We start from the raw sequence: 26080 nt of genomic DNA on the forward strand, positions 1-26080 counted from the left end.
AGCAGGTGTCTGAATTCACTTATTTGTGGTCATTGCCTCTGTCTAGTGGACTAAACTAATTGACTAATTTAAGGGCCAGGTGAATGAGGGTGTGGTGAGATTTCAGACACTCTAATTAGTTTCTCAAATATAAGGGTTTTCTACAAAGGTAGATACATGTTACTCTGTATGACAAGGAGGCAAATCAGCTTCTAACGCCGAGAGGGTTATTGTACCTTTATCTAACTCTAGAATTTTAACACTTTACTCTGAATTACCACAACACTTGAAATTTAACACCAATGAATTTGCCGTGTACTTCTGGATGTGTCTGAAATGTATGATGTCTGGTACTTAACAAAAGCTAGGATATTTGCAATACATTGGTGTAAATGACAAGCTAGTATCAAAAACAGTATTTGTCTTGTAACATTTGATATAAGATAGTAACAAACTAAGAAGATATTTTACCACATTAAATTACCAAGCAGAATGTTAATGACTTACTCTGAGCATAATGGTATGGGGCGCGGGCCCGCCCTCTATGGCAACTCCATGCTCATTGGAAGACCATTGCCACTGGCATGGATTAAACCAGATCACTTAAAAAACTACTGCAACATTAAAAATGAGCTTTTTGCATTAGCTCACTCATGCTCATTGCTGCTCTCTGCCCCCTCTTGCCTTGCTCTTGGACACTGCACCGCCCACAATCAGGTCACAAAGAACTTTCCATGTGTGACGGGTGGTTCTGCTACTAATCTGTGGAGGGGGGCAGCCAGTTTAGCAAACCCTTCCACAAAACGCCTATAATAGCTTGCAAAGCCAAGAAATGTTCGTAGCTCGGACACGGTCCCCGGGCAGCGCCAATGCGTGACCGCCTCTATTTTACCTGGATCAGTTGCTACTCCCTGAGCAGATATAACGTGACCCAAGTACTTTACTTCACGCCGGAAGAAAGCACATTTCTCCAGCTTGGCCTTGAGCCCTTCCTTCTCTAGACGACCTAGTACCATTTCCAGCCTCTCCAAATGTTGGTCTATGGAGGAAGAAAACACCACAACATCATCAAGATACAAAAGCAGGGACTGACACCGCTGGTCCCCGAATAACCGCTCCATCAACCTTTGGAACGTACTTGGAGCGTTACAAAGGCCAAAGGGCATACGCTTCCATTCAAACAATCCAAACGGTGTACAGAACGCAGTTTTCGGCTTATCCTGCTCAGAAACTGGAACTTGCAAATACCCACTGGCCAAATCCAACGTAGAGAACCAGCGAGCACCAGATAAGGAGTCCAAGGACTCCTCAATGCAAGGCAGAGGGAATGCATCCCTCCTAGTCTTGGCATTTAAATGACGGTAGTCAACACACATGCGCAGGCCACCGTCCTTCTTCTTTACCAAGACTATCGGGGACGCATAAGGACTGCAACTCTCCCTAACTATTCCAGCCTCTAACAACTGATTAATATGGGTTTTTACTACCTCATACTCAGATGGTGGTATTCGCCGATAGCGTTGGCGCACTGGAGCATCATCCAACAACGGTATGTCATGGGAGATGAGACTGGTACAACCCAGATCACTCTCATGATCCGAAAACACAGCTTGGTACTTCTGCAGAAGAGCCAGAACCTGACCCTGCTCAGGAGGAGACAGAACAGACAGATCAAGCGACTCAATCTATTGAAAAAAGGACTCCCAACCACACCATGAGATTGAACCATAGCAGCCACTGGTTTTTCTTCACTAACCCCAGCTGGCAGACTAACTATATAGACCTCTTTCAAATTACCCATCATTGTTGCAGGACGAAGCACTACCTCCACTGCACCAACATTTACTATTGGTACATAGACTGTTCCCCGATTTACGCTTACCAAAGCTGGTGATGCCAAAAGTCCAGCAGGTAGACCAGACTCTGGGGGCTCAAACAAAACGACATGGCCAAAATAGTGGGCCGAACAAGTTGCAGCCACTAACTTCATTGTGCCACCCGGGATGCGACACACTCTACGCCCACGAACCCGTACGCACCCCACATGATCAGAAGGTTTCCTAGCACTTACTTGATGACAGTACTGTAAGGCGCTCGACACACTAGGCAATTGTGTTAGTACAGGTAGGTTAAACAGAGCATTACCATGCTGTCCAAACAGTTCCTGGTAGCACCGGGAGAGGATGTTCATCCCCAGTACCCCAGGAACTTCCAGACTCATACCATCTGGAGGGTCCCGAACCACCAGGATGCCGCACCCAGTAACTAACTTGCCACAAAGTTTTACATCTAACTCGAAGTAGCCCACATATGGAATAGTGAGCCCATTAGCTGCTCGTAACTGCAACCACTGACAACTTTGAAGGCGGTCCAGGCCCCATGGCTCAAAATGTTGCCGAAAACAACCCTCTGTAATTGTTGACACCATGGAGCCGGTGTCAACCAAACAGGGCACTGCAACACCCCCTATGAGAGCGGTCACATGTGGGCAAGGAGAAATCAATTTAGAAACTGAGTGGTGTGCAAGAATCTTACTTGAGTCAATACCTTCCCCACCCAGGCTGTTACTCCGCAGCCTGGTGGGGGCTAGTTTCCCGACGGTTGGGGCGAGCGCTGTCGTCTATTCTCAGCTGTAACAAAACCAGATGCAGCCTGAGGAGGGCGTGGGAAACTCCTTTGCCCCCTACAATCACGGGCAAAATGACCTGGCTGTTGACACCGCCTACAAACAATTGGACCTGATCGAGAGGAATTACTCTGAGCATGTGACGTTTGAAATCGTGCAAATGTTTGAGTTAACTGGTTTAACTGCTGTTGTTGTTGCCGCAGCATTTCCCTTAGTTCACCCAACTCGGACTGTTGTGACGATCTAACTACCCCCAAAGGTGTTTCACTGCGTACCCCATATTGGATACCATAAGTTAACGGGACCGACTGACTACGTCCCCTTGCTCCCCCGGGCATCCCCTCTTGTTCCCATCTAATTGCCTCACTACGGACCTCTAATAAGGTGGCAGTAGGCTGGCGACGAACCATCTGTTTCAACTCGCGTCTCAGGGCACTATCTCTGACATGCTCCACAAATTGGTCACGCAACAAAATTTCTGCATTGGGGAAAACGTGTGGCGCTCTATTTTTAACCCTTTCTAATAAGCCCATGAGCGCAAGAGAAAACTCTAAAAGAGTCTCACCCTCGAGTTGCTTCCTTGAGAAGAAGGCTTCTTGCAAGGCTACATATGACTGAGAGCAACCATAGACATCACGCAATGCCTGAATAATTCGGTTAGGGTCCCCACGTTCTAAATCAGAACGATATCTGATCCCCTCTCTGGCCTCTCCTTCTAAATGATCAATTAAAAAGAAAGCTTTATCAGCTACTGACATATAGCGCAACCTCATGCATGCCTGTGCCTCCTCAGCCCATTCATCAATAGTCAAACCCGATTTACCATTAAACTTTGGGCACCGCCGATCTCGTGGAACAAAAACAAACCGCTCTGGTGTAACGCCAGATGGCGGCGGCGTAACAGGCGGAACCGCAGAGGTGCTAGGGAGGGCAGCATCAGGGACAGGCAACCCAACCGGCGCCTGAGCCTGTTGCAGCCGCGCGTTATCAGCTCTTAATTGAACAACCAAATCTCGCAATTCTTGTAGTTCTTCATCCATTATTATAAGGAGAGGAAAATACACTTACCCAGGAAGGAGGGAACCACTAAACGAGGCTACAAAAGACCACAAGCTGCCGTCCTGTTTCCCAAAAAGAAGCTGAAAAAAAAACTGAAGAAACTGAAAGAAAAGAAAAAAACACCAATGTCTCTGACGCTAAATTAGGGTGGGTATCCTGCCGACTATGCCAAGATGTGACGGGTGGCAGGTGGGCGGATGGAGCTAGACCTCCAATCTGACAATATTAATGATTTACCCGACTACGCCACCTTGGGAATTTCACCCAAAGAATTTAAATACACGCACCACCCATATAAAAGGCACGCACAAGTTCGTTCCACCAAATTGCAGTCAGAGACATTGGCACGGTACAAAAATAGATTTCTTTATTTACAAATCTCAAATAAAAACAGGATTAAAACCAATATGTCGACATTGACATGACAGTTTGTAAATTTATGAAGGTGCCCCAGGGCCAGAGCTCGCCAGCGTTAGGGAAAGTGGCCAGGCTATACTTCAGGCAAGTGAAAACCACTACAATCCTCTGTGTAAAAATAAGAGAGCACCCACACGCACAAACCAGCACACAGTGATCACTACACACTTTGAGAAATTCTAAAATGTCCAATAAAATTAGCCTCCCACCCCAGGGAGCTCTGGCTCTGTCACCGGCCTTAAAGTCAGACCACTGCCCTGCAATTTAACAAAAAAATAAATCAGTTTACACAAGTAAATGATTAGATAAACAAATACAAATGTAATGAAGTTGATAAATGAAAACAAAGAAAAGCAACTAAATTCCGCCTTAAGGGGAGGAAACAATTAAATCTTAAACCAAATTACTAAAGAGAAAATAAAATGAAACAATAATAATGAAAATACAACAGTAAAGATTCACACAAACGCACAATGTAAGGAAAAATCAAAACATGCTGGATGAATGTCAAAATAATAAAAACAAACAAATAAATCCAGCCGCACTATATAGATTTATCCAATAAAGAAAATGAAACCCAACAAACGAAGATAGATAAATGTACCAACAAGAAAATAAAGTTAAACAGTCCTTGTGTAAACCAAAGACAGAACAACTCAAAAAGATAAACAATTAAGGAAACAAAGACAAAATCTAAGAAAACAGAAAAAAACACGGGAAACAGGACAGCACTGTAGCCGCACACGGACGCAGAGCGCCCGACGGAGCTCCCCTCGCGGAGTGCCACCCAGCCTAAACAAATAAGTCAATCGTCATGATAAAGTCCAAAATCTGCTATAAGCCATTTGCAACTACATGTAAACACCTACCTACTGCTCACCGAAGGGAATCGGGGTTCAATCAGTCACTCAAAAGGCAGATAGCACGTACATTTCAGTCAACAGCCGGCACAGCCAACAAACAGTCGCGCACCTGCATCTGGTTCTCGCAGCTGAGAAAAGCGGACACAGCGTTTCCAAAACGATCGCGACAATCAAAACATGAGACAGACGCTTGCTTACCTTTTCCAGTCCTTACATGCGTTCTAGCGTTGGCGATTGCAGCCAAACAATTCAGGCGAAGCAACTTCCAGCCCGATCAAAACCCCTCACCGCCCTCAACAGGTGTGGGAAGTGACGAAGCGCGTTCACGGCGCCGCAACTAATCAAGTGACGCATCCCAGGTAGCAAATGCTTCCCTCTTTTTATAGCCCGTATGCCGTATTGTGATAGGACAGAGAAAAGGACCTGTAAATTAATGACACTAGGCAACTAATTACCTCTCCTGCCTCACATGCAACCTCATAGGGCTCTATTTTGACGATCCATGTGCAAAGTGCAAAGCGCAGGGCGCAAACACATTAAGGGCGTGTCAGACCACTTTTGCTAATATAAGGACGGACACACTTGGTTGCATTGGAGTACATCGCAACAGCCAGTATATTAAAAAGGGTTGGGGCTACCTGAGCAGTTATTTCATTATTACGCCTTCAGTCTGAGACATCTTGAGCACTGGTCCATGCCTCCTGAGAGAGCCTGTTTGAGTTGCAACATAAAAGAGAGATAACCCTACAAAATAGCCTGATTGCAAATTATTTATTATAAAATGTAACTCAAAGCAACCAACAAATGTCTAGAGATAATAATGAGGATAAAGAACTTGGCATATAATCACAACAACACCTTAACTACATGATTTAAGTAATGTACAACAAAACAATAAATTTAAAGAGTCAATGAGATGGCAGGTCTTGACAGGAGGACTCCTGAGTAGCCACAGCGTCCTGGAGTAGCTAGCAGCTTAGCACAACAACTTTTATATACCCCTTGATGAGTAATGCAGGCATCCAATCAGGATTTACCACATACACCAATCTGGAGTCTTGGGATCATCACAGTGTATTAATATTGTAAAACTTAATACCTGTCGCTCTGCCTAAATCATCAAATATTCATCAAGTTTGTATTCTACTCGAAAAAGTAAATGTAGTAAAACAGAGTCTTAAACCCAAAAGTAATGCTCTGGTTACTAAAGTAACCCTTGTTCCCCGAGGAGGGGAGCGGAAATGTTATAAGTGGATTTAATCCTTTCTATTTTCGTTCAAAAAACCAATCATCCGAAAGAGTATGTAAATGGACCAATGAAATGCCAAATGAATTGGCAGCGTCAGCTTGCGCACCTGATGCTTGTTGCAATCAATTCAGAATAAAAGCACAGCGAAAGCAAGAAGACACTAACCTTTTTAAGCTGAAGAGACTAATACCTACAGCTAAGGAACAATCATTATGGTGATGCAATATAGCATTTCCGTTCCCCTCCTCTGGGAACAAGGGTTACATTAGTAACCAGAGCGTTCCCCTTCGAATGGGGAACTTCAATGCTATAAGTGGATTTAATCCACAAATGAGGAAATGTCTGGAAAACACCATAATGACTGCATCTTAGCTTCGCCTCCGATGAGAGGATAGTCAGGCATAGCGTGAGCGCACCTGCTTCATAGAGAGGTGCGGTCTTCCAATGTGATCCCTGGCCCTAACTTTCCCACTTCAAAGAAGATTTACGGATTTATATTTTTCTGGAGCCGCAAGCATCTAGATAATTACTAGGAATTTAAATACAACAATACGTTGGGAAAGCGTGCAGTCTCGAAGGGGAGGACGCTGTGGAGGCCACCTGCTACCCAAATGGGGAGATATGATGACAAAATATATGGACTAGCCCTGAGAAGGGGGAGTACGTATATAATAAGATGGTTAGCGGAGAGGGAAGACACGGGTCTGTATGTGAGAGGGGCGTATGTGCACTGTGTCTGAATAAGCATATAGGCTCACCTAGTGGGGATCACACATAGGGGGCACCTATACCCAAAAAGCAGGCTGACCAGTGGGCAGACCTACAATGTAATGGGCCAGCGAGTGACTCCTCCGCTGAGTCAGTGCTGGGAGCCTCGGATGAATCTGCAGGGCTCATCTAAGCGGGGAACTTTCCTGTCAGAGTGAAAAAGCACACATATCTCTGTTAGGGAGAATTGAGCAGCAAGCGTGTTTCAACTCCTTGTTTCCTCAATTACCAAGGGTTACCTAATACCCTTGAGGAAACCAGCTCCACTTGCAGATTGTAAAACCTTGCAAATGTATTAGGTGTTGCCCAGCCCAGCTCTACATTAGTCTGTTAGAGAGGCGCCGCAAGCACGCGCCCAAGAGGATGCGATGATCCGAGTGGAGTGCGCACGCACTCCTCGGTGACACGGCTCGCCCTGGCTCTCAAAAGCAAGGGAGATGGCATCCACTATCCAGTGGGCCAACCTCTGTTTTGAAAGGGCATAAGAGGGGGGCGGGGTAGATTAATTCGCCTAGCGCCTCTGAGGAACAGGATGATGAGGTTATGCCTTCTCATGGTGCTGCCAGCCACAGCGTCATGATGAGCAGAGATGGCAGCCACTTAAACTTTGAGTGTGGAGGGCGACAGCCTGCTCTCCAGCCTCTCTTGGAGGAAAGAAAGCACAACGCTGATCTGGCAATTTCGGGGGTCTTCTCTGCAAGAAACACACTATTTAGTGAATAGACTTCACTTCAGGGCATAGGCGCGCCTCGAGAATGGGGCTCTAGCCTAGGTGATGGTATTAAGCACCGCAATTGGTAGGTTACCCAAGTCTTTCTCGCGTCTAAGGACACGTGGAGGTTCCAAAGATTGTGGCGAGGGTGCCAGACGGTGCCCTGTCCCCGAGAGAGTAGGTCCTCTCTCAAAGGGATTAGCCAGGGGAGGGCAGTCGCGAGGTGGGAGAGCTCTGACATCCAGATCTTGTTGGGCCAGAGGGGCGCAACTAGCAAAACCTCCCCCTTGTCCTCCCTGATCTTGCACAGTAACTGTGCGAACAGGCTCACAGGGGGAAACGCATATTTTGTGCATGCCCTGAGGCCAGCTGTGGGCCAGTGCATCCCTGTCGAGAGAGCCCTCGGTCAGGGAAAAGAACAACTGGCAATGAGCGTTCTTGGGGAAAGCAAACAGACATGCGTCCCATGCGCATCTGGAGACACGATCATGAAGCCAGTGCTGAAGTGGTCTCATATGGAGTAATCCTTGCGGAGTGACAGCAGCTGCGGATGCCATATGCCCCAGGAGCCTCAGTAATAATTTCAGTGGGACTACTATTTTGTCGTCGAACTCTCAAACATTTCAGCATTAGCTGAGCGCTCTTTTCAGAGAGGCGCGCTGTCATGGTGACCGAGTCCAGCTCGAGCACAAAAAAAGAGATCCACTGCATGGGGGCGAGTTTACACTTTTCTTGGTTGACCTGAAGCCCCAACAGGTGGAGGTATCGAAACACTTTGTCTCTGTGCATAATCAATTGCTATTGAGAGTGGGCTAAAATCAGCCAGTCGTCGAGATAATGGAGTATGCGGATGCCTGCGAGCCGAAGGGGCGCTAAGGCACCCTCCGCGAGCCTGGTGAAGACATGCGGAGACAGAAAGAGCCCGAAGGGGAGGACTTTGTATTGCTAAGCTTGACCTTTGAACGCAAACCACTGATACTGATGGTGGCAAGAAAGAATGGAGACATGGAAGAATGCGTCCTTCAGGTCAGCAATCTCCTCTTACAAGACAGGGGCAGACAGGGGGCTGACCCTGGTGAATACACACCCGTGAACTTGGGGGGCAGTTTGCTAGTTGAATCGCGTAGCAGAGTCTGATTGTACGAATAAGCCACCGCGAAGGGCTGACCAGCGCTAACCAGGCAGGCAGAGCTCTCGCTAATGAACTCATCGTTACAATCGCTGACGTACCAGCAGTGGGGAAGCGCGGAGTGGGTGTGCTGATCCGGGAAATGCGAGGGTCCCGTGGAAGAGCTGGAAGCAAGAGATTCACTCTCACCTCGCACCCAAGCTCCGGAGGGGGGGATCGAGGGGTGGGAGAAAGGAGATCGTCCTTCCAGTGCTTGTGAGCCACTGGCGAAATGCACAGAACCTGTGAGCTGGAAGGCATAGTGTCCCAGACTGCCAGAGTTTAGGCTGTCACATCCGGGGAAGTGGAAAAGTGTTTTGATGTTTGCGTGGCACTGAAAAGTGCCGTTGGAAATGGGGTCCAGCCCTCCAGCGGAGAAAGTGCAAATTCCTTCTTCTCCGGGTGACCCGTCTCAGGGATGCTTTGCGGTCCAATTACCTGACTTAAAGGCGCCTTTGGCCGGGGGGGTGGGAGGGTGAGGGGGGGTTCTGTCTGCTTCCAAGGTGCTCGACTTGCCTCCTTCGCTGGAGTTGCAGGCAGGGGCAGGGCAGCTTTCGTAAGCGGGCGCCATCGGTGAGGAGCAGCAGATGTGAATGGCTCGGCGGGCGGAGTGGGCTTACGGTCCCGCCGATAGATGACATTATCCATCGCATCAGACTGCTCTCTCTCTGCCTTGAATTCCTGGGTGAATTCACCAACGGTGTCACCAAACAGGCCAGCCTGGGATATGGGGGAGTCAAGATAGGAGACTTTGTCGACTTCGCGCTTATCAGCCAGGTTTAGCCAGAGGTGGCACTCCTGGACCACTAATGTGGACATCGTCCTCCCTAACGCACATGCAGCGGACTTAGTGGTCCAAAGAGCATAGTTGGTTGCAATGCAGAGCTTGTGTAGCAAGCTTTGGTCGGACCCACACTCATGCAGCTGGGCCAGCGCCTGTGCTTGGTAGCGCGGATAGGCAGCCTGGCCCATAGCCTTGTAAGCTCTTGCTCCGAGAGAGGCATATAACCTTCAGGATTTGGATGGGGGACGAGGCAGACCCCGCCAAGAAGAGGCGCCACGCTGACAAAGATTGACCGCAATGATGCGCTCGACATGAGAAATCACCTCATACCCCCTGGCTGTTCCACCGTCAAGAGTGGTGAGGGCGGAGGGACACACAGCACGGGCAGAAAAAGGTGCCCTCCAGGACTGCGTGAGCCTACTGTTCACCTCTGCAGTGGATGTCTGGTCACGGTGTCATCAAACTTAAGGGCTACCATCTGGTTAGACGGATCGCTTCCTTGCTCGAAGCTTGAATGGAGCGATTGGAGGAGAGGGAGGTCCGCGTGTCCGGAGGCGACAGATAATCTCCCACTAGAACCCTCAGACCTGCCTGATTACCTGTGCAGTGTAGGGGACAGCTGGGGTGGTTCGCCCTTTTGCAAGGGCTAGCTGTGATCTTAATTGCGCAACAGACATGGCATCGCAATAACAACATAAACTGCCTGCGAGCACCGCATTAACATGCTGGACCAGAGACATGCAACGCAGTGCTCGTGCCCATCATCCAGGGACAGGAAACCACTGCATCCAGAAACGCACAGTCGGAGCGCCATCCTGACAAGGACGTGCAGCACGACTGTGAGGCTTTTTTAGGAAATTTGCAACTTTATACGCTCTGGAGGACCGGACCCAAAGAACGCCAGGCAAGGATAAGCCCAGCTCGACTGTCTGCCGCCGCGTGTACACACTCTGGACCAGGAAAGCGCTCTCGTTCACTCGAAATTGCTGGATATCAGCAGGAGGAACCCTCATCGACTTTCTCAGAAGGCTGTTGAAGTCGCTGAAGCGAAAATGTTTGTGTCTTGCTTTCGCTGTGCCTTTATGCTGAATTGATTGCAACAAGCATCAGGTGCGCAAGCTGATGCTGCAAATTAATTTGCCATTTCATTGGCCCATTTACATACTCTTTCAGACGATTGGCTGTCTGAACGAAATCCCCATACGTGGATTAAATCCATTTATAGCATTAAAGTTCCCCATCCGAAGGGGAAAAAACTTTATTAATAAAAGCTGCAACACAGTCCAATAGAATGGGCTTTCTAAACTTGAGGCCCTGGTATACTGCAAACTAACCGTCCTGGAGCTCTACCTTCTTTGATGTGCTGTGTCTTCCCAGTGATGTTTCTCATTCAGAGACTCAGACAGAGAACATCATCAAACAGATGTAATCGCACCAGTAAAATCCCTAGCAATAAGATTTTAAGCCACAGAGGTACTGCTTGCCAGATGTTTTTGAAACTGTTAAGCCGCCGTTTTTGAAACTCTAAGCCGCCATCATTGTGTTTAATGATGTTTAAACATTTACAACCCCACATACTGAAGTGTTGGAAAACAGTATACCATCATTTAGCCTTTTCAATATTATTCAGACATAAAATATCCTTTACACACGAGAAAATGTTTTGCTGCATTCATGTCATGTGTGAAACTTTTTGTCTAATTCTGTAGACACTTAACAGTTCTGTACGGTTTCTCTCCAGTGTGAATCCTCTTTTGTGTTTTCAGATGTGGTAACTGATTAAACCTCTTGTCACAGTGTGAACACTTGTATGGTCTCTCCAGTAGTGATGGGTCATTCATGAAAGATTCGTTCATTTTGAAGGAATCTTCAATATGACTCGGGAACTACGAGTCCTCTCAGGGAGTGATTCGTTCATCCGTGCGTGCGCACATTTGTGCAGGTAGTATCGTTAATTTCAAGTCTTCCATCACATTGGCAGAAACAAATCATATGCAATTAGAGCCGGAAAAATAATTAATCCGCTCACCTCTCGAGTCCTCTATCGGGTCTGAGTCACTCGTTCATCACAGGCCAATCATGCACTTTTAGAGTCGGAAAAAGAATTGATCTGTTTATCTTTCGAGTCCTCGGGTTTGAGTCATTCTGTCACGTGATGAACGAACGATCATGGCTCCTATCGGCTTATATGTGACTGTCAGTGTAACGTGAATGAACCCCTGACATTTGGAGACATGAAAAGGTGAGCTGAGCAAAGAGACAAAAATGCCTTCATAGACAAAAGAGCAGATCAACATTGAATTATTTTCTCCTTATATTCGGTTTATGACTTATTTGACGTGCAATCAACTTTTTGGGCTAGTTGTAGATGTCTTTGGAAGCAATTCGTAACATTTTAATAATATTTTGGCAAATTGAACCAAATGAACGAAATGACTCGAAAAAAGATTCGTTCATCTTAATGAACAAGACTCAAAGATCCGAGTCAGTAAAATGATCTGAACTTCCCATCACTACTCTCCAGTGTGAAACGTCTGATGCAGCTTTAATTTTAGAACTGTAATAAAAGTCTTCTCACACTCAAAGCACAAATACTCTTTCACACCTGTGTGGATCTTTATGTGTTCATTAGGGTTTACTGATTGGTTGATACTTTTCCCACACCAAGTGCATGTGAATGGTTTATCTCCAGTGTGGGTCTTCATGTGTTTATTAAGGTCTGAGGAGTTGCTGAAACTCATCCCACACCGAAGCTGTGGGTTTTTCTCCATTGTGGTTTATCATGTGTAGATAAAGGAGTGATGGTTGGCTGAAATTCTTCCCACACTGAGTGCATGTCAATAGTTTCTCTTCAGTGTGGTTCCTCATGTGTAGATTAAGGTGTGATGGGCAGTTGAATCTCTTCCCACACTTAGTGCATGTGAATGGTTTCTCTCCAGTGTGGATCCTCATGTGTTGACTAAGGGATGATGAGCGGACGAAACTCTTCCCACACTGAGTGCATGTGAATGGTTTCTCTCCAGTGTGGATCATCATGTGTTTATTAAGGTCTGATGATTGGCTAAAACTCTTCCCACACTGTATGCATGTGAATGGTTTCTCTCCAGTGTGGATCCTTGTGTGTTTATTAAGGTGTGATGAGCAGCTGAAACTCTTACCACACTTAGTGCATGTGAATGGTTTCTCTCCAGTGTGGATCATCATGTGTTGATTAAGGGATGATGAGCAGATGAAACTCTTCCCACACTGAGTGCACGTGAATGGTTTTTCTCCAGTGTGGATCATCATGTGTTTATTAAGGTCTGATGATTGGCTGAAACTCTTCCCACACTGAGTGCATGTGAATGGTTTCTCTCCAGTGTGGATCCTCGTGTGATTATTAAGGTGTGATGAGTAGCTGAAACTCTTCTCACACTGGGTGCATGTGAATGGTTTCTCTCCAGTGTGGATCCTCATGTGTCGATTAAGGGATGATGAGCGGACGAAACTCTTCCCACACTTAGTGCATGTGAATGGTTTCTCTCCGGTGTGGATCATCATGTGCTCATTAAGGTATGATGATTGCCTAAAACTCTTCCCACACTGTATGCATGTGAATGGTTTCTCTCCAGTGTGAATCATCATGTGTTGATTTAGGGATGATGAGCGGCTGAAACTCTTCCCACACTGAGTGCATGTGAATGGTTTCTCTCCGGTGTGGATCATCATGTGATAATTAAGGTGTGATGATTGGCTGAAACTCTTCCCACACTGAGTGCATGTGAATGGTTTCTCTCCAGTGTGAATCATCATGTGTTGATTTAGGGATGATGAGCGGCTGAAACTCTTCCCACACTGAGTGCATGTGAATGGTTTCTCTCCAGTGTGGATTATCATGTGAATCTTAAGTTTGTTTTTGCTTGTCAAAATCTTTCCACACTGAGTGCAGGTGAAACGATTATTGTCTCTCCTTTTCAAAACACCATCAGTCTGTAAATTAGTTTTTTCCTTAATTTTCACATGATGTTTCTCCTCTTTACTCCCCTCATTCTCTTCAATCAGGTCTGAAATAAAAAAAAAAGTTTTCATTAAGACTTAAAAACTCTCATCAAAAGCTGAAAAGTGAAAAGACACTGGAAACATTGTCTACACACACTGTATTTCTGATGCACATTAAATGTTAAATAAATCAGATCATATTTTGTTTGGTCCATTAACATGTACACATTTAAGCAGATTCAATTTAATTCATCTATATTTATCTAGTGCTTTTACAATGTAAACTGGGTCAAAGTCGCTTAACATAGAAGTTACTGTAAATTGAAACGGTGTCAGTCCAGTTTTTAGAGTTTCTTACATAATTGATCATAAAAGTAATTTTGGTCACATTGATAAGGCACAGATTTGAAAGGTGTAAATGGTGGACGACCCCAGTATTCCAGTTTGGATGTGGCAGATCCTAATTAGGTGCCATGGTTGCCCCCCAATTGGTTCAAAGCATATAAATGCGAGAGTGAGCTAGCTTCTGTAGGATAGTGTGGCTACTGGGCGTTGTTTGGCATTATTTATATGCGTAGTTAAAGTTAGTTATTTTCTTTATTTTCCCCTAGACATTTGTTTCTTGATTTGTTGTTTTATTTGTTGTGTATAATAATTAAGTTGCATATACATTCTTTTTGTTGTCTGAGCTCTCCTATGTTGCAACTCGAACGAGGGGGTCATAACAATGGTCTATTTTTTTTTGTTTTTTATATTCATAATTACAACAAAATGTTTTTCTAAAATTTGTTTAGCAGAAAGGGAATACTTGTTCATACTGTGCCTGACTGGTAAGCACATCAGAAAAAAAGTTCTGGGGTAACAGCTGAACGAACGGCTGAATATTTGCCTTGTAGACATGAGACATACCTGTACAGCATCTGCATAAAGGCTGGAATGTACACCTTTCCCCCTTCTTTGCTGATGGGATTTCATCCACTCTGGGGTGATTTTGAGGCTTAATAAAACTTTCTCTGTGTTTCAGCAAACTAACTGATTTTTGGGGACATCTTATTTTGACATATTCTAAGTAAATGCTTTAAAAAAAAACTCAATAGACTGTGGGCAAATTTACTCATTTTTTCGTTATATTCTTGATATCTTAAAATTTCTTGATATCGACGTCACTTGATATGATGGCTCCGAGCATGGCCGCCGTGTTGCGAGCTCCCAGCAAACTTTGTTTTGTTTTGAGTGTTTTCCCAGGTGAAAAAAAAGTGTGCTAAAATGCACTTTATTTAAGTATACTTAGTACACTTTTCAGTAATGTACTAAAAGTGCTTATTCGCACACTAATTTTGTACTTAATGTACTAAAAGATAGTATTATGTATATGTTAAGATAAACTTAATACCATCTAAGTGCACTCAACTGTGCTATTTTGAGACACCCTGAAATTGAACTAAAATGTGCTTTTAACATACTATATCTGTATTTTAAAATATATGTTTAGTTACAACTAGAAATACACGTGAACCCTACTTTTAAACATTTAAATATATTTATGACTAATTTAAAGTATAATAGTAATATATTAAAAGAATATACAAATTGTAAAAAAAAGTGTGCTAAATACTGTATTAAAAGTGCTCGATTTTCCCAAACTAATTTTGTATTTAATTTACTAAAAATTAGTATTAAGTACATTTTAAGATAAACTTAAGTACATCTAAGTGCACTCAACTGTGCTATTATGAGACAAAATGAAGCTGATCTAAAATGTGCTTTTAACATACTCAACATCACCTTCCGAAGAGCTCCATTAGAAAAGACTCCTTCTGCAAGCAGAATATGACTCCCTGACAAGTGAAAATGCAAAGGATCTCCACATAAGATCATGCTAGATTCATTATGAATGTAGTGGGATCACCTGGTGTCATCACAAGTGATTTTTCTATTAGCCAATCGTATAACTCTTGGGTGTGTATATAAGGGAGGATTTGGGTGTGTGTTGTGTACTGAAGCACCGCTTGTGCGTCTCTACCGGAGTCCCGCCTCTGCCCCTTCCGTTCCTGCAGGTAGACATTGTTTTGCTTTCCCTTTAGCGTCGGGTTGCGTAGTGGTTTTTTAACAGGCTGTATTTAATTTCTTAGCATCTGCGGATAAGATTGGCTGTAGCCTGTGTTGCTGTCACCCCAGCTGGATCGCTTTTTTATTCCTGGGCTGTGTTTTAATCTACAACTGCGTCCGTGAGTGCGGGTTGCTAAGTGGCTTGCAAACTAGAGGTATGTAAGTTACGCTTTTAATAATAATGCGCCGATCTGTCCAGTGACTTAATGTCTTGTCCTTTTTTTAGGAAGAATAACTGCGTGTGGGCACGCCGAGGGAGCAACATTAGTGATATTGCTGCTTTTGCTTTACAGACCGCTGCATTTTCTAGACCACTGCTTTCTAGACTGCTGCTTTATATTGCTGCTTTATAAACTGCTGCTTTACAGACCACTGCTTTCTCTTTAATATTGACCGCTGATTTGATATGGCTGCATATTGCTGCTTGGAGTCCGTTTGCCGATACATTTTTAGTGCGTGGATTCATTTTGTGTTTTCTGGGTTTCATTATTTTTCTTTTTGTACCTAATTCATTGTTTGATTTGTGCTTCCTGTGGGAAGTTTATTCTTTTTGAGTTAATTAATTTATTATTATTACTGTTTTTGTTTTAGTTCCTCTTGCAAGGAGATTTTTTTTATGAATCTCTCTTGGGGAATTTCTGTGTTGTGTGAGATTGTGACTGTACAATTGTTGTCATTTTTGTTTTGTAGGAGCTGAGGCTTCCAGGCAGGCCGTTAGTTGTCCATCGTGCGGTGGTGGGATACGACACTGAGTGCTGTGTGTGTGTGTGTGTGTGTGTGTGTGTGTGTGTGTGTGTGTGTGTGTGGTGCACTTGCGGTAAGACCATTTGTAATTTTGTAGAGTTTGGTGCTAAGCAACTAGCTTACCTGCCACTGGTAAGCCTCTACTCCTCCTTTTGTTATTGTGTGTTATTTATGTGATTGTGTGGCTACTATCAGCTATCAAGCTTTTTAAAAGTGATTTATATTGGATAATTAAGGAAAATTTTGTATTTTTGGTATTCACGTCTCATGCCTTTTTCTTCACACAAAGAACCTGTGTTAATTTCCCTATGATCAGGGTGGCGTAGTCAGCTTTAATTTAGTATTTTTTTTTTTCTCCCAACTTACCGCTCCGCTACATGAACATGGTGAACGAGCTGCCAGGTTATTGTGTTACCAACTGAAACAATCCTCAGCAGCTGGTTTTATAGCAGCAGTTAGTAAGGGTGATGGCAGTATTATTACTGATCAACAGAGAATTAATGATCAATTTAAACACTTTTATAAAACCCCTAGCAGCTCTGAGGTAAACGAAATTGGACGTATTGAGAGCTTTTTCAATTATTTAGAATTGCCATACCTTTGTGATTCAGATCAGTTGGCATTAGAATGAAATATAACACCTTCTGAAATTAAAAATGCAATTAAAAAATTGAAAACCGGAAAAGCACCAGGCCCTGATGACTTCCGGCCAAGTTTTATAAGAAGTTTACTGCCAAGCTAACACCACTGTTGTGCAATGTATTTGATGAAGCTCTTGTTTTGGAGACAATTTTTTTAGGTACTTTCAAGTCCATAGTTTCGTTAAAAAACACTTCTCTCCTTCACTGAACCAACCAAAAGCATGTTGGATAGATGAATTGGTAAATATGGACTCATATCAAAGGGGTATGATGTCCATGTTGTATGAAGTGGTCTAAAGAACTGCCTCCCCTTCTCTAAATTGTATAAAGCTAAAATGGGAAGACAGACTGGGACTAGAAATATCAGATACAGCTTGGCAATATGCCATAGAACTGGTACACTCATCCCCTGTATGTATTAGACATGGTCTTCTTCAGTTTAAGGTGCTTCTTAGGCTTCACCTATCTAGGAGCAAGCTGGCAAAAATGTATCCAGGGTCAGATTCATCTTGCCCCAGATGTGGTTTGGAGCCAGCAGATCTGATGTTCTGGCGATGCCCTAGATTACATAAATTTTGGGCCAATATTTTTGGATCATTTTCATCTATATGTAAGAGAGATCATTGCCTTTTCTTCTTTATTGGCCAGACGCCTGATTCTCCTAAGATGGAAAAAACAAACCCACCATCCCACAAACATTAGAATTGTTATCACATCTTAAACTCGAGCACCTTAAGTACATCATCCAAGACTCTACAAAAAAGTTTTAGAGGTTTGGCAGCCTTTCCTCTTTTACATGGAACGCTCAGAGGTTATTATATCCTTGGTGAAAGTTTATCCCTAGTTTCCTAATTTATTTTATCTATTTTTATTAATTAATTTATTTTTATCTTTCACCCTTTTTCTTTATGGGGTGTATGTCTGTAGCTATGTACCATGTTAATTTGTTGTTCAATATGTGTGTTGTGGAAAAATTGAAGACTTTGGAAAAATCAATTAAAATAGTTGAATAATAGGAATGTAAGCAGTACTAAAACATAGTTTTTAGAAGAGTAATAATCCAATTAATCTACTTACAATCTACTTGCATGTCTCTGTCGAAGGTCTGTGAATTTAAGCTAGTTATTAATTAAAGAAGAACAAGCCTTTCTCGTACGTGACTTTGTTCTTTGTGTGACTGAAATGTAGGTAATGGGTAAGCAGGATGAGAAAAAAATATATATTCTTCTATTATATATTCCTTCTATGCTAATCAAGGACTTCTGAGACATTGCAAGCATGGGATGGGTCCTCCTGGCTTGGTAGAGTTGATCACAGCTCCAGTACACATCTCTGCCATTTGCTTGCAGTAACCATGTGCTTTTCACCATACACAATTCTTCTGCTTGTGATCTTCCTTCAGATAGCTTTATCATGTTTAGTGTCATTTGACAGTTTATGACTTAAGCGTTGTAGTGCTAAAATCAACAGAGACATTGATTGCTTGTATTTCAATATATTTACTATTGTTGAGTCATGGCCTGAGGAGAGTATGTTAATGTTCTCACCCACTTTATCTCCTCTGCTGTGCTCTCATGTTCAGTTCGTTTTGGGGGTTGATTTTCACTCATGTCTGACAATGCTTTGCTCAGGGTATAATAAGGAACGGTAAGTGTTGATCTGGGAGAATGGCTTTTACTCTGCATCTCCTGCACAAGGCTGCGTAGCCTCATTTGCTAACAAAGGCAGTTTCACTGTTTTTGTTGCTCAGCAGTGCACGTTACAGCTAATTTATTTATACAGTATGTTAGTTTGTTTCATTCTACTGTCTGTATATTAAAACATGTAAATTAATAAACAACTTTACCTGCTTTAAGCTTTGAGATTTTTTCTCTTTATCAATGATAATAACAACTTGGATGGAGTCAGATTAATTACAATGGAGTCAGATAAATAATGGATTTTAACACGTCATCCTTCAACTGCTTTCTGTTTCTGATTATTGGTTCAGAATAGCAGCGTAAGCTCCAAACCTTACAGCTGTTTCCATCCAAAAATGCCAATTAAATTTATTTGCAAAACTGGAATATCGCATAAAAAATATGCAAATAAATCAGTGTTGTCGGGCGACGAGGAGGCACAGTAGGTGGTGCTGTCGCCTCACAGCAAGAAGGTTGCTAGTTCGAGCCTCAGCTGGGTCAGTTGGCATTTCTGTGTGGAGTTTGCATGTTCTCCCCGAGCTGGCATGGGTTTTCTCTGGGTGCTCCGGTTTCCCCCACAAGATCAAAGACAAGCAGCATTACACTGTTTTAAGGATCTAAAAATGTATTCTTTAAAAAGCAAAAAGATTCCAATAACGGCACCTGCTGATACGTGAAGAATATGGTCAATACTGATGAACTTAACAACATCATATAGTTTAGAACACTGTACAATGTTTAATAATAATTAATTATTTTAGTGTCTATTTCATTCAGCATATTTAAAATTAGAGTCATCCACGTTTTCTGACATACTTTAAATCAGGGTTTCTACAGATGTCACAAAGTTAAATTTAAGACTTTTAAAGACATTTTTAAGACCATTATGAATGAAATTTTAGACCAAGGAATTTTTTAAATGGCCCAGAAGAAAAGGTTTTTTATTTGTCCTATCAAAAAACATTTTTTATATAAAATAATTAATAACACAATAATAGATCAATGATACCAATATTAAAATATTTTAGATATTTCTTAGCAAAAGATCTTAAATATTGTGTGAAAACAAGAGAGCTCGACTTGGATCCACACACTTTTTTCCAAAATAAACTTTCTTTAAAATAAAAAACTAATTAACAAATGTTTTAAAAGTTTTAAAAACTATAATAAACTAAATCCATTCACAACAGTCTGCCCAGGTGGATATCCTCAGCAGTCTTTACCATTATGATAAATAAAGTTAAAATGACCTTTTAAATAAAAGTTGAAAGTTTTATTAAGATGGATTGATGGTTTTTGTGTGGGTTTTGACCAAATTGGGTAACAAAACATGAACATAGGAAAATGAAGACTTGTTTAAAAAAGATGTAAGACCTACAACACAACATTTCAGCAAATTTAAGACTTTTTAAGGCCAAATTTTAGATTTTGGAATTTAAGACATTTTAAGACTCAGCGGAAACCCTGTTTAAATACAATAGCCCTGATAATTAGTTATTATAATAATGATTTAATTCTAACTCTGATACTATCTGTGAGAACTAGTAACAACTACTAGAAACAAGTTTAAACCCATAAAGAAGTCGATGAAAAAAAGGGAATTGTGATCAACCTGACATATGCAAATGGAAAGTACCAAGCCAACACTATCACTGTAATAGCAGATATCTTCTATGAGAATACTATAGGTCAAATATCTTCAGCTCAGTTTAACTTTTTTTATTTATTGTTTTTATTTATTTTATATAGCGACAGTGCTCAAGGGCGCTTTACACACAGTAGGAGAACAAGAAAAGCAATAACCTTAAGAAGGTAGAGTAAATGGCAGACTAATAATACATAATGACAAAAGACCTGAGAACAAGTAACAAAAGAAACGAGCAATTCCATGAAAATGTCAACCTTATCATGAAAAAATAAACTTTTGACCAAAATAACAAAACCTATTTCAATTTGCTTATTAAGGTCTATATTTTATTGTTATGATGTGCTCTTGTTGAATTTTTAAGGAAATTGTTTTGTTTATCCATGAAATATGAGGATTGTGAAAATGCTAATTTTCATTATCATCCAACCACTTTTCGTGCTTTTAAAAAAGGGGTTAAAGACTCACCTTTTCCATGCTTTATGTTAACAGTAATCATTCTGCAGAAGGATTGGAGTCTGTAGTATAAATAATTATCCTTACTTTTTCATAACATTATTGCCCTTTTGATTTATGAGCTACATATTTAAGACATCACGCAGCTTCGGTCATGTGTCACGTCCGTAACGATTTAATGAAAAAGTTTATATTGTGGAATAAATATTATAACAAATAAAATGAAACTTTGTATACAAAGCCAAAATATGTTTATACTAATTATGATCGCCAACTCATCTCAGGTCTTTGCTCTAAACAACCACAATTTTGCGTTACGGACGTGACCATTTTTGAACTCCTTATTAATATAAGCCAATGACTGGCGCATATTTGTTCATTATGATGCTGCATTACAATTACTGACTTACATTACATAACATCCATATGTTATATCAAGAACTGAATATTTCATTTAACTATAAACCACTTTAGTAACATTTCAGAAATAAATGTTTAATAAGAAAACAACATTTTACATATTGCCATAATTGGCCATAATGACCTATTTTCTCCGTCTTACTTGCGGTTCATGTGCGCACGCACTGCCTATAGTGAAAGATAATGACAATGAACCATAAGGCTTTGAACCTATACATTTTGTAAAGTATAGGCTAAGCATATAACAATTTTGTTATTTACATGTGATACTGCATTAATTTGCATACATGTTTAATAAGCTGTAAAATGAAAGCATCAGTTTGGTGCGAAGTTATAAAATATTTGTCTTTGTTTGATTTGTAGATTAGGCTATTTAAAATGTATATAAGAACTATTAATAACTGTTATTTTCCAAATGGAAAAAAGGGTGGTTTGTTGATTGTAGTCTGCACTAAATCATGAATATGCCTAGTTGAGTTTATGACGCGGCTCCAGGCAGCACAGACGACCAGGATCAGCGCTGGTTCGTCAACTCCTGTGTCAAACTGTGGCCAGAATATCCTTCTTTCATTTTGCTTTTTTGGCAAAAAACATCTGTAAGCACGTGTGTTTGCACGTGTTACTGTCATGCGAGTTAACAAATATGTGTTGCTCATAAAAGCCGATCACAACGAACGCGCTTCTTCATTCCAGAGACGTGAGGCGCTCCGCAATGCATTTTATGTTGACAAGAAGAAAAGGAGCACGGTGCTCTTTTGAATGTCACTATAGATAACAACTGAATCAGCTGGTCTATTGTGCGCGAGTGTAGCTGTCAATGTTTACATAATTAAATTTTTTAAATAACATTATGAAATTCAAGATTTGTAAAGTCATACAACTTTGGATGACTTAAAACAGCGACCAAGTCTCTCCGTCATTAAAAAGTTCGCCGTAGTCATCTTGACACTGCTGTCACCTCCAAGGAAACCCCGCCTCTTCTTTCGTTTGATTGAAGAATGAAAGACGCCACTGAGGTAACATGCTTTTCTTCTGGAGCGCACAAAGCGCGCAATGACAAAACGCGAGGTGCGCAAGGCGCATAATCAATAACCTCCATGCATTTGGTCTTTTCCTACTGCTCAAAATGCGCACGCCGCGGGTCAGGCCACAGCGGAGTTTTCATTTCATGCAGAGCATAAATATGTTTTTTATTTCATTAATTAAATAACTATTTATAAGGATAAATTATCAAAGCGACACAATTCATTTTCCAAGCCCTTTATCCAAAATCTAAGCACTTTCAAAGCTTGAAAATTGGCTATAGCCTACATTAAAATTGAAACATTTTCAAAGATTTCCAGCACCCGGCAAATGCGCTTATTGAGTGCTTATTAAAATTATTTTAATAAGAATAAGAATAAAATCTTGATATTGATCTAAGCTTTAACTACATTATATGAGTATTAAATTTGTTAGAAAATCGATAGGACCTGCAGCTGTAAATATTTAATTCAATATTTTAAACAATCGGTTATGAACTATAGCCTAAAAATATAAACATTATAGTCATCCATCGTACATGCCTACAACCAATGACTATTTTTCTATGCTTGTTTAACATAGCCTACACAAAACCTTTCTTAAGTTTTAAAGTTTTCTCTCTCACCCTGGTGCGTATGAACTTTTTGCAACCTGTCCTGAAGTGACTGCCGACGAGAAAAAGAAAGCAAGCGCGAGTGGAGAAATTAAATTATTTATTCCATCAACGAACACATTAACTAGAAAAAACTAAAATAAACTTTGTCAAGTATAATATTGCCATAACTGTGACACAACTAGATTTTAAATATTCTCCACGTAGACACAGTCTTGCGCAACAGTCGGGCAATGATTTAATTCAAGTTTGTCTGGAAACACTAACTTTAGGAGCCTGCTAAACATAGGCCCATTATAGCTGATTATGTTTATTATCAATTCTATATTATTCAGAGTATAAAAGCACCATGTTAGCATGCAACATTGTTACCGAATTGAGTTTTGAACATTCGAACGTGCGTTAACCTTTAACAACACCATAATACGAATTAAATATAACAAGGTGATATCTATTTAAGTTTGATTAATTGTGCAACATTACCATTCAGATGTCTCAGAGGTTAAAGTTTATTGGTTTACACACCCAACAGATATCCACAAATAGGTCTTTGGTCAAGTTTTGAAAGCATTTATCTGATTTTCATAATGTGTCAACTGTCAATTTCAGAGCAGTCACGTCCGTAACGAAAACAAGTCACGTCCGTAACGAGAGTTTTTCCTCATTAATGCAAAAATGAAAAACTAAATAAAATTAATTATATATGTCCCATGCAGAGCCAACCCTTATCCTTTTGAGTGTTATATATTTTTTTGGCTTCTGCATTTTCATTCACAGAATTTTCACAAAGTATGTCAACTCACAAAACTCATGTCTTTTTTTTGTCACGTCCGTAACGCATTCATTTTGCCATCATTTTAAATATAAAACACCTGCATAGACTGATATTTTTTTGATGCCTGAACTCCATGGTTAAGGGGTAAGAAAAATATAAACATATATTTCAATATACTGTTAACACATACCTTCTCTGAGAATATACGTTTCATTTTTTTTACTGCAAATGTCACGTCCATAACGCTGGAATCAGCCAAACTCATTCCTGTCTTTCAATAAGTGCTTATGTGCATTTAGGAGAACTAGGCAGCACACTCAGGGCTACAAGATGGATTTAATTTAGTATCCTTATTAAAATATATCTGAATAAAAACTAACTTGTTTGTTCCGGCAGATCTTCCTGTTTGACTGTGAATGTTTCTTCAATCTTCACATCTTCACTCTCCTCTTTAATAAACGCCATCTTTATACCAGTGTGGAGATCAGTCGCTTCAGCAGGAGTTTTTCTCTGTGTTTGGACACTTTATTCTGTTTAAAATGAACAAAACAATGAACAGAAACAAAATAACTTCTCTTTAACACTTGCTTCAACAGTTTCTTTATATGAGAGTGATTGACAAAAATAAATCAGGTAAGTCTGAGCAAGAAACAATAGCCACAAACAAATGACCTAATAAAAACTAGTTTCCATTTATTTTACACACACACACACACATATATATATATATATATATATATATATATATATATATATATATATATATAGAATATTGTATACTTATATTGGAATGACATTATGCTAGTAAATAAATAAAACCTTCATTAAAACACATTTCTGTTGTTCAAACAATAGCCCTCGATTACTGTTATTAAAATAGTACTTCGTTGTATAAAGGATTAAAATAATAAAAAACCGCAGGTATATAATATCGAAAGGAAAACCTGAAACTTTAATCAATCGGTTTATATTTGTGTAAAGTTGTGAAACAAACCTTCCTCCGGTTGAACTGCAGCGCGGCAGCGGCGCAGCCTTATGACGTCACACAACACGCCAAAATAAAAGTCTTTTTTGTTCAGCTTTTTTTTGACACTTACTGTTGCAGTCAGGACATGATAAATTTCACACTCCTTTTCACATCTCACATAACATATCTGCTCTCTCTCTTTCAAATACACAGACATTCAGTATTTGAATTTGATCAAAACTTTTAATCCAAACATTTTTACACAATTTTGAAAAACTTGTTTAATTTACTAAGTATAAGTGTTTTTTTTTTTTTTTCGTTTTTATTGTTGCAAAAAGTTTACATCACAAAATGGAACAATCAACATCGCAAGGCATATTTACCATTATAAATATATAAAATAAATTAAAATTGTTACAACTGCAACAAGGAGCAAGGAGCAGTACAAAAGATCTACATCAAAGGACAAACAAAATATTCTAACAATAAATATTCTGAAAATGAAGTACAGAGAGGTTCAGCTATTTTACTTTGGTTTCTGAAATATTTGAAGCTTTGAGCCACTTTCTTTACCTCAGAAAGAAAACATCTAAAAGAGGGTCTGCACTTTTTCCACTTACAGCAATGAATATGATATTTACCCATTAGTAAAATAGAGTTCACAACATCAGAGAAAGAACAATGTAAATCAGCTTTGTAAAATAAAATATCTTCTAGAACAATAGGGGGACTGAAAACATCTTTAATGAAAGCCAAGTATGGATGTCAAACCAAAATTTAAAAGTAAATTCACAAGAAAAAAATAAGTGATCGAGTGTTTCTGGAGCAGAAGCTACACTTGTCAACATCAAAGTTAATCTTTTTTGAATAAACTAATTCACAGGATATATCCTGAATAAAATTATGTAATGAGTTTCCTTAACCTTAGGTGCTACAGGATATTTAAGAGAAAAGGTAAAAGCTTTGTCCTCTACTAAGGGTTTAACAACTCCTTGATGATAACACCTAAAATCACCCATTATAAGGTGTGTTGTAAATGAGCTTGTTGTTATATTTACTATCAAAAATATCAACATTAATATTTTTAAAGGGGTGGTCCACTACGATATTATATTTTAAACTTCAGTTGATGTGTAATGTAGCTGTGTGAACATAAACAGCATCTCTGAATGTAAAATATTCAAAGTTTAATGCAAAGGGAGACCTTGATTTGTACAGAGTTAGCTTAGCAACGCCTACAATTAACGAATTTTGGGGACTACAAAAAATACTTCCGCCCCCTGTGAGATCACAAAAGTTCGTTATTGCGCATCCCACACTGCGCAGGTAAAGGCCGTGGCCATAGGCGCTGTAACGTTACTGCAGAGAGAGAAATGCCATCCTGCTGTTTCCACAGAGCTGTTCT

General features: G+C 40.8%; 1 protein-coding gene and 2 long non-coding RNA genes across 3 annotated transcripts in view; 2 read left to right on the plus strand and 1 right to left on the minus strand.

Moving 5' to 3' along the window:
• The window catches only part of LOC147845107 (uncharacterized), a 133132-nt gene that overhangs the window by 43154 nt on the left and 63898 nt on the right, over nt 1-26080 (plus strand). The window lies entirely within an intron of this gene.
• Nucleotides 10853-26080, minus strand: part of LOC103910701 (uncharacterized) — a 177088-nt gene continuing 161860 nt past the window's right edge. Inside the window, 2 exon segments of the mRNA XM_087250072.2 lie at nt 10853-12376; nt 12378-13668. Coding sequence (XP_087106198.2) covers nt 12139-12376; nt 12378-13668 — 1529 coding nt within the window. The 3' untranslated portion in view covers nt 10853-12138.
• LOC148683007 (uncharacterized) lies at nt 15596-18952 on the plus strand. The gene is made up of 4 exons (XR_015943196.1): nt 15596-15660; nt 15736-15867; nt 15939-16164; nt 16403-18952. It is a non-coding gene; the product is annotated as an uncharacterized LOC148683007 (long non-coding RNA).

This window comes from Danio rerio, chromosome 4 (genome assembly GCF_052040795.2).
Source record: "Danio rerio strain M-AB ecotype USA chromosome 4, GRCz13ab, whole genome shotgun sequence".
Classification (NCBI taxonomy): Eukaryota; Metazoa; Chordata; class Actinopteri; order Cypriniformes; family Danionidae; genus Danio; species Danio rerio.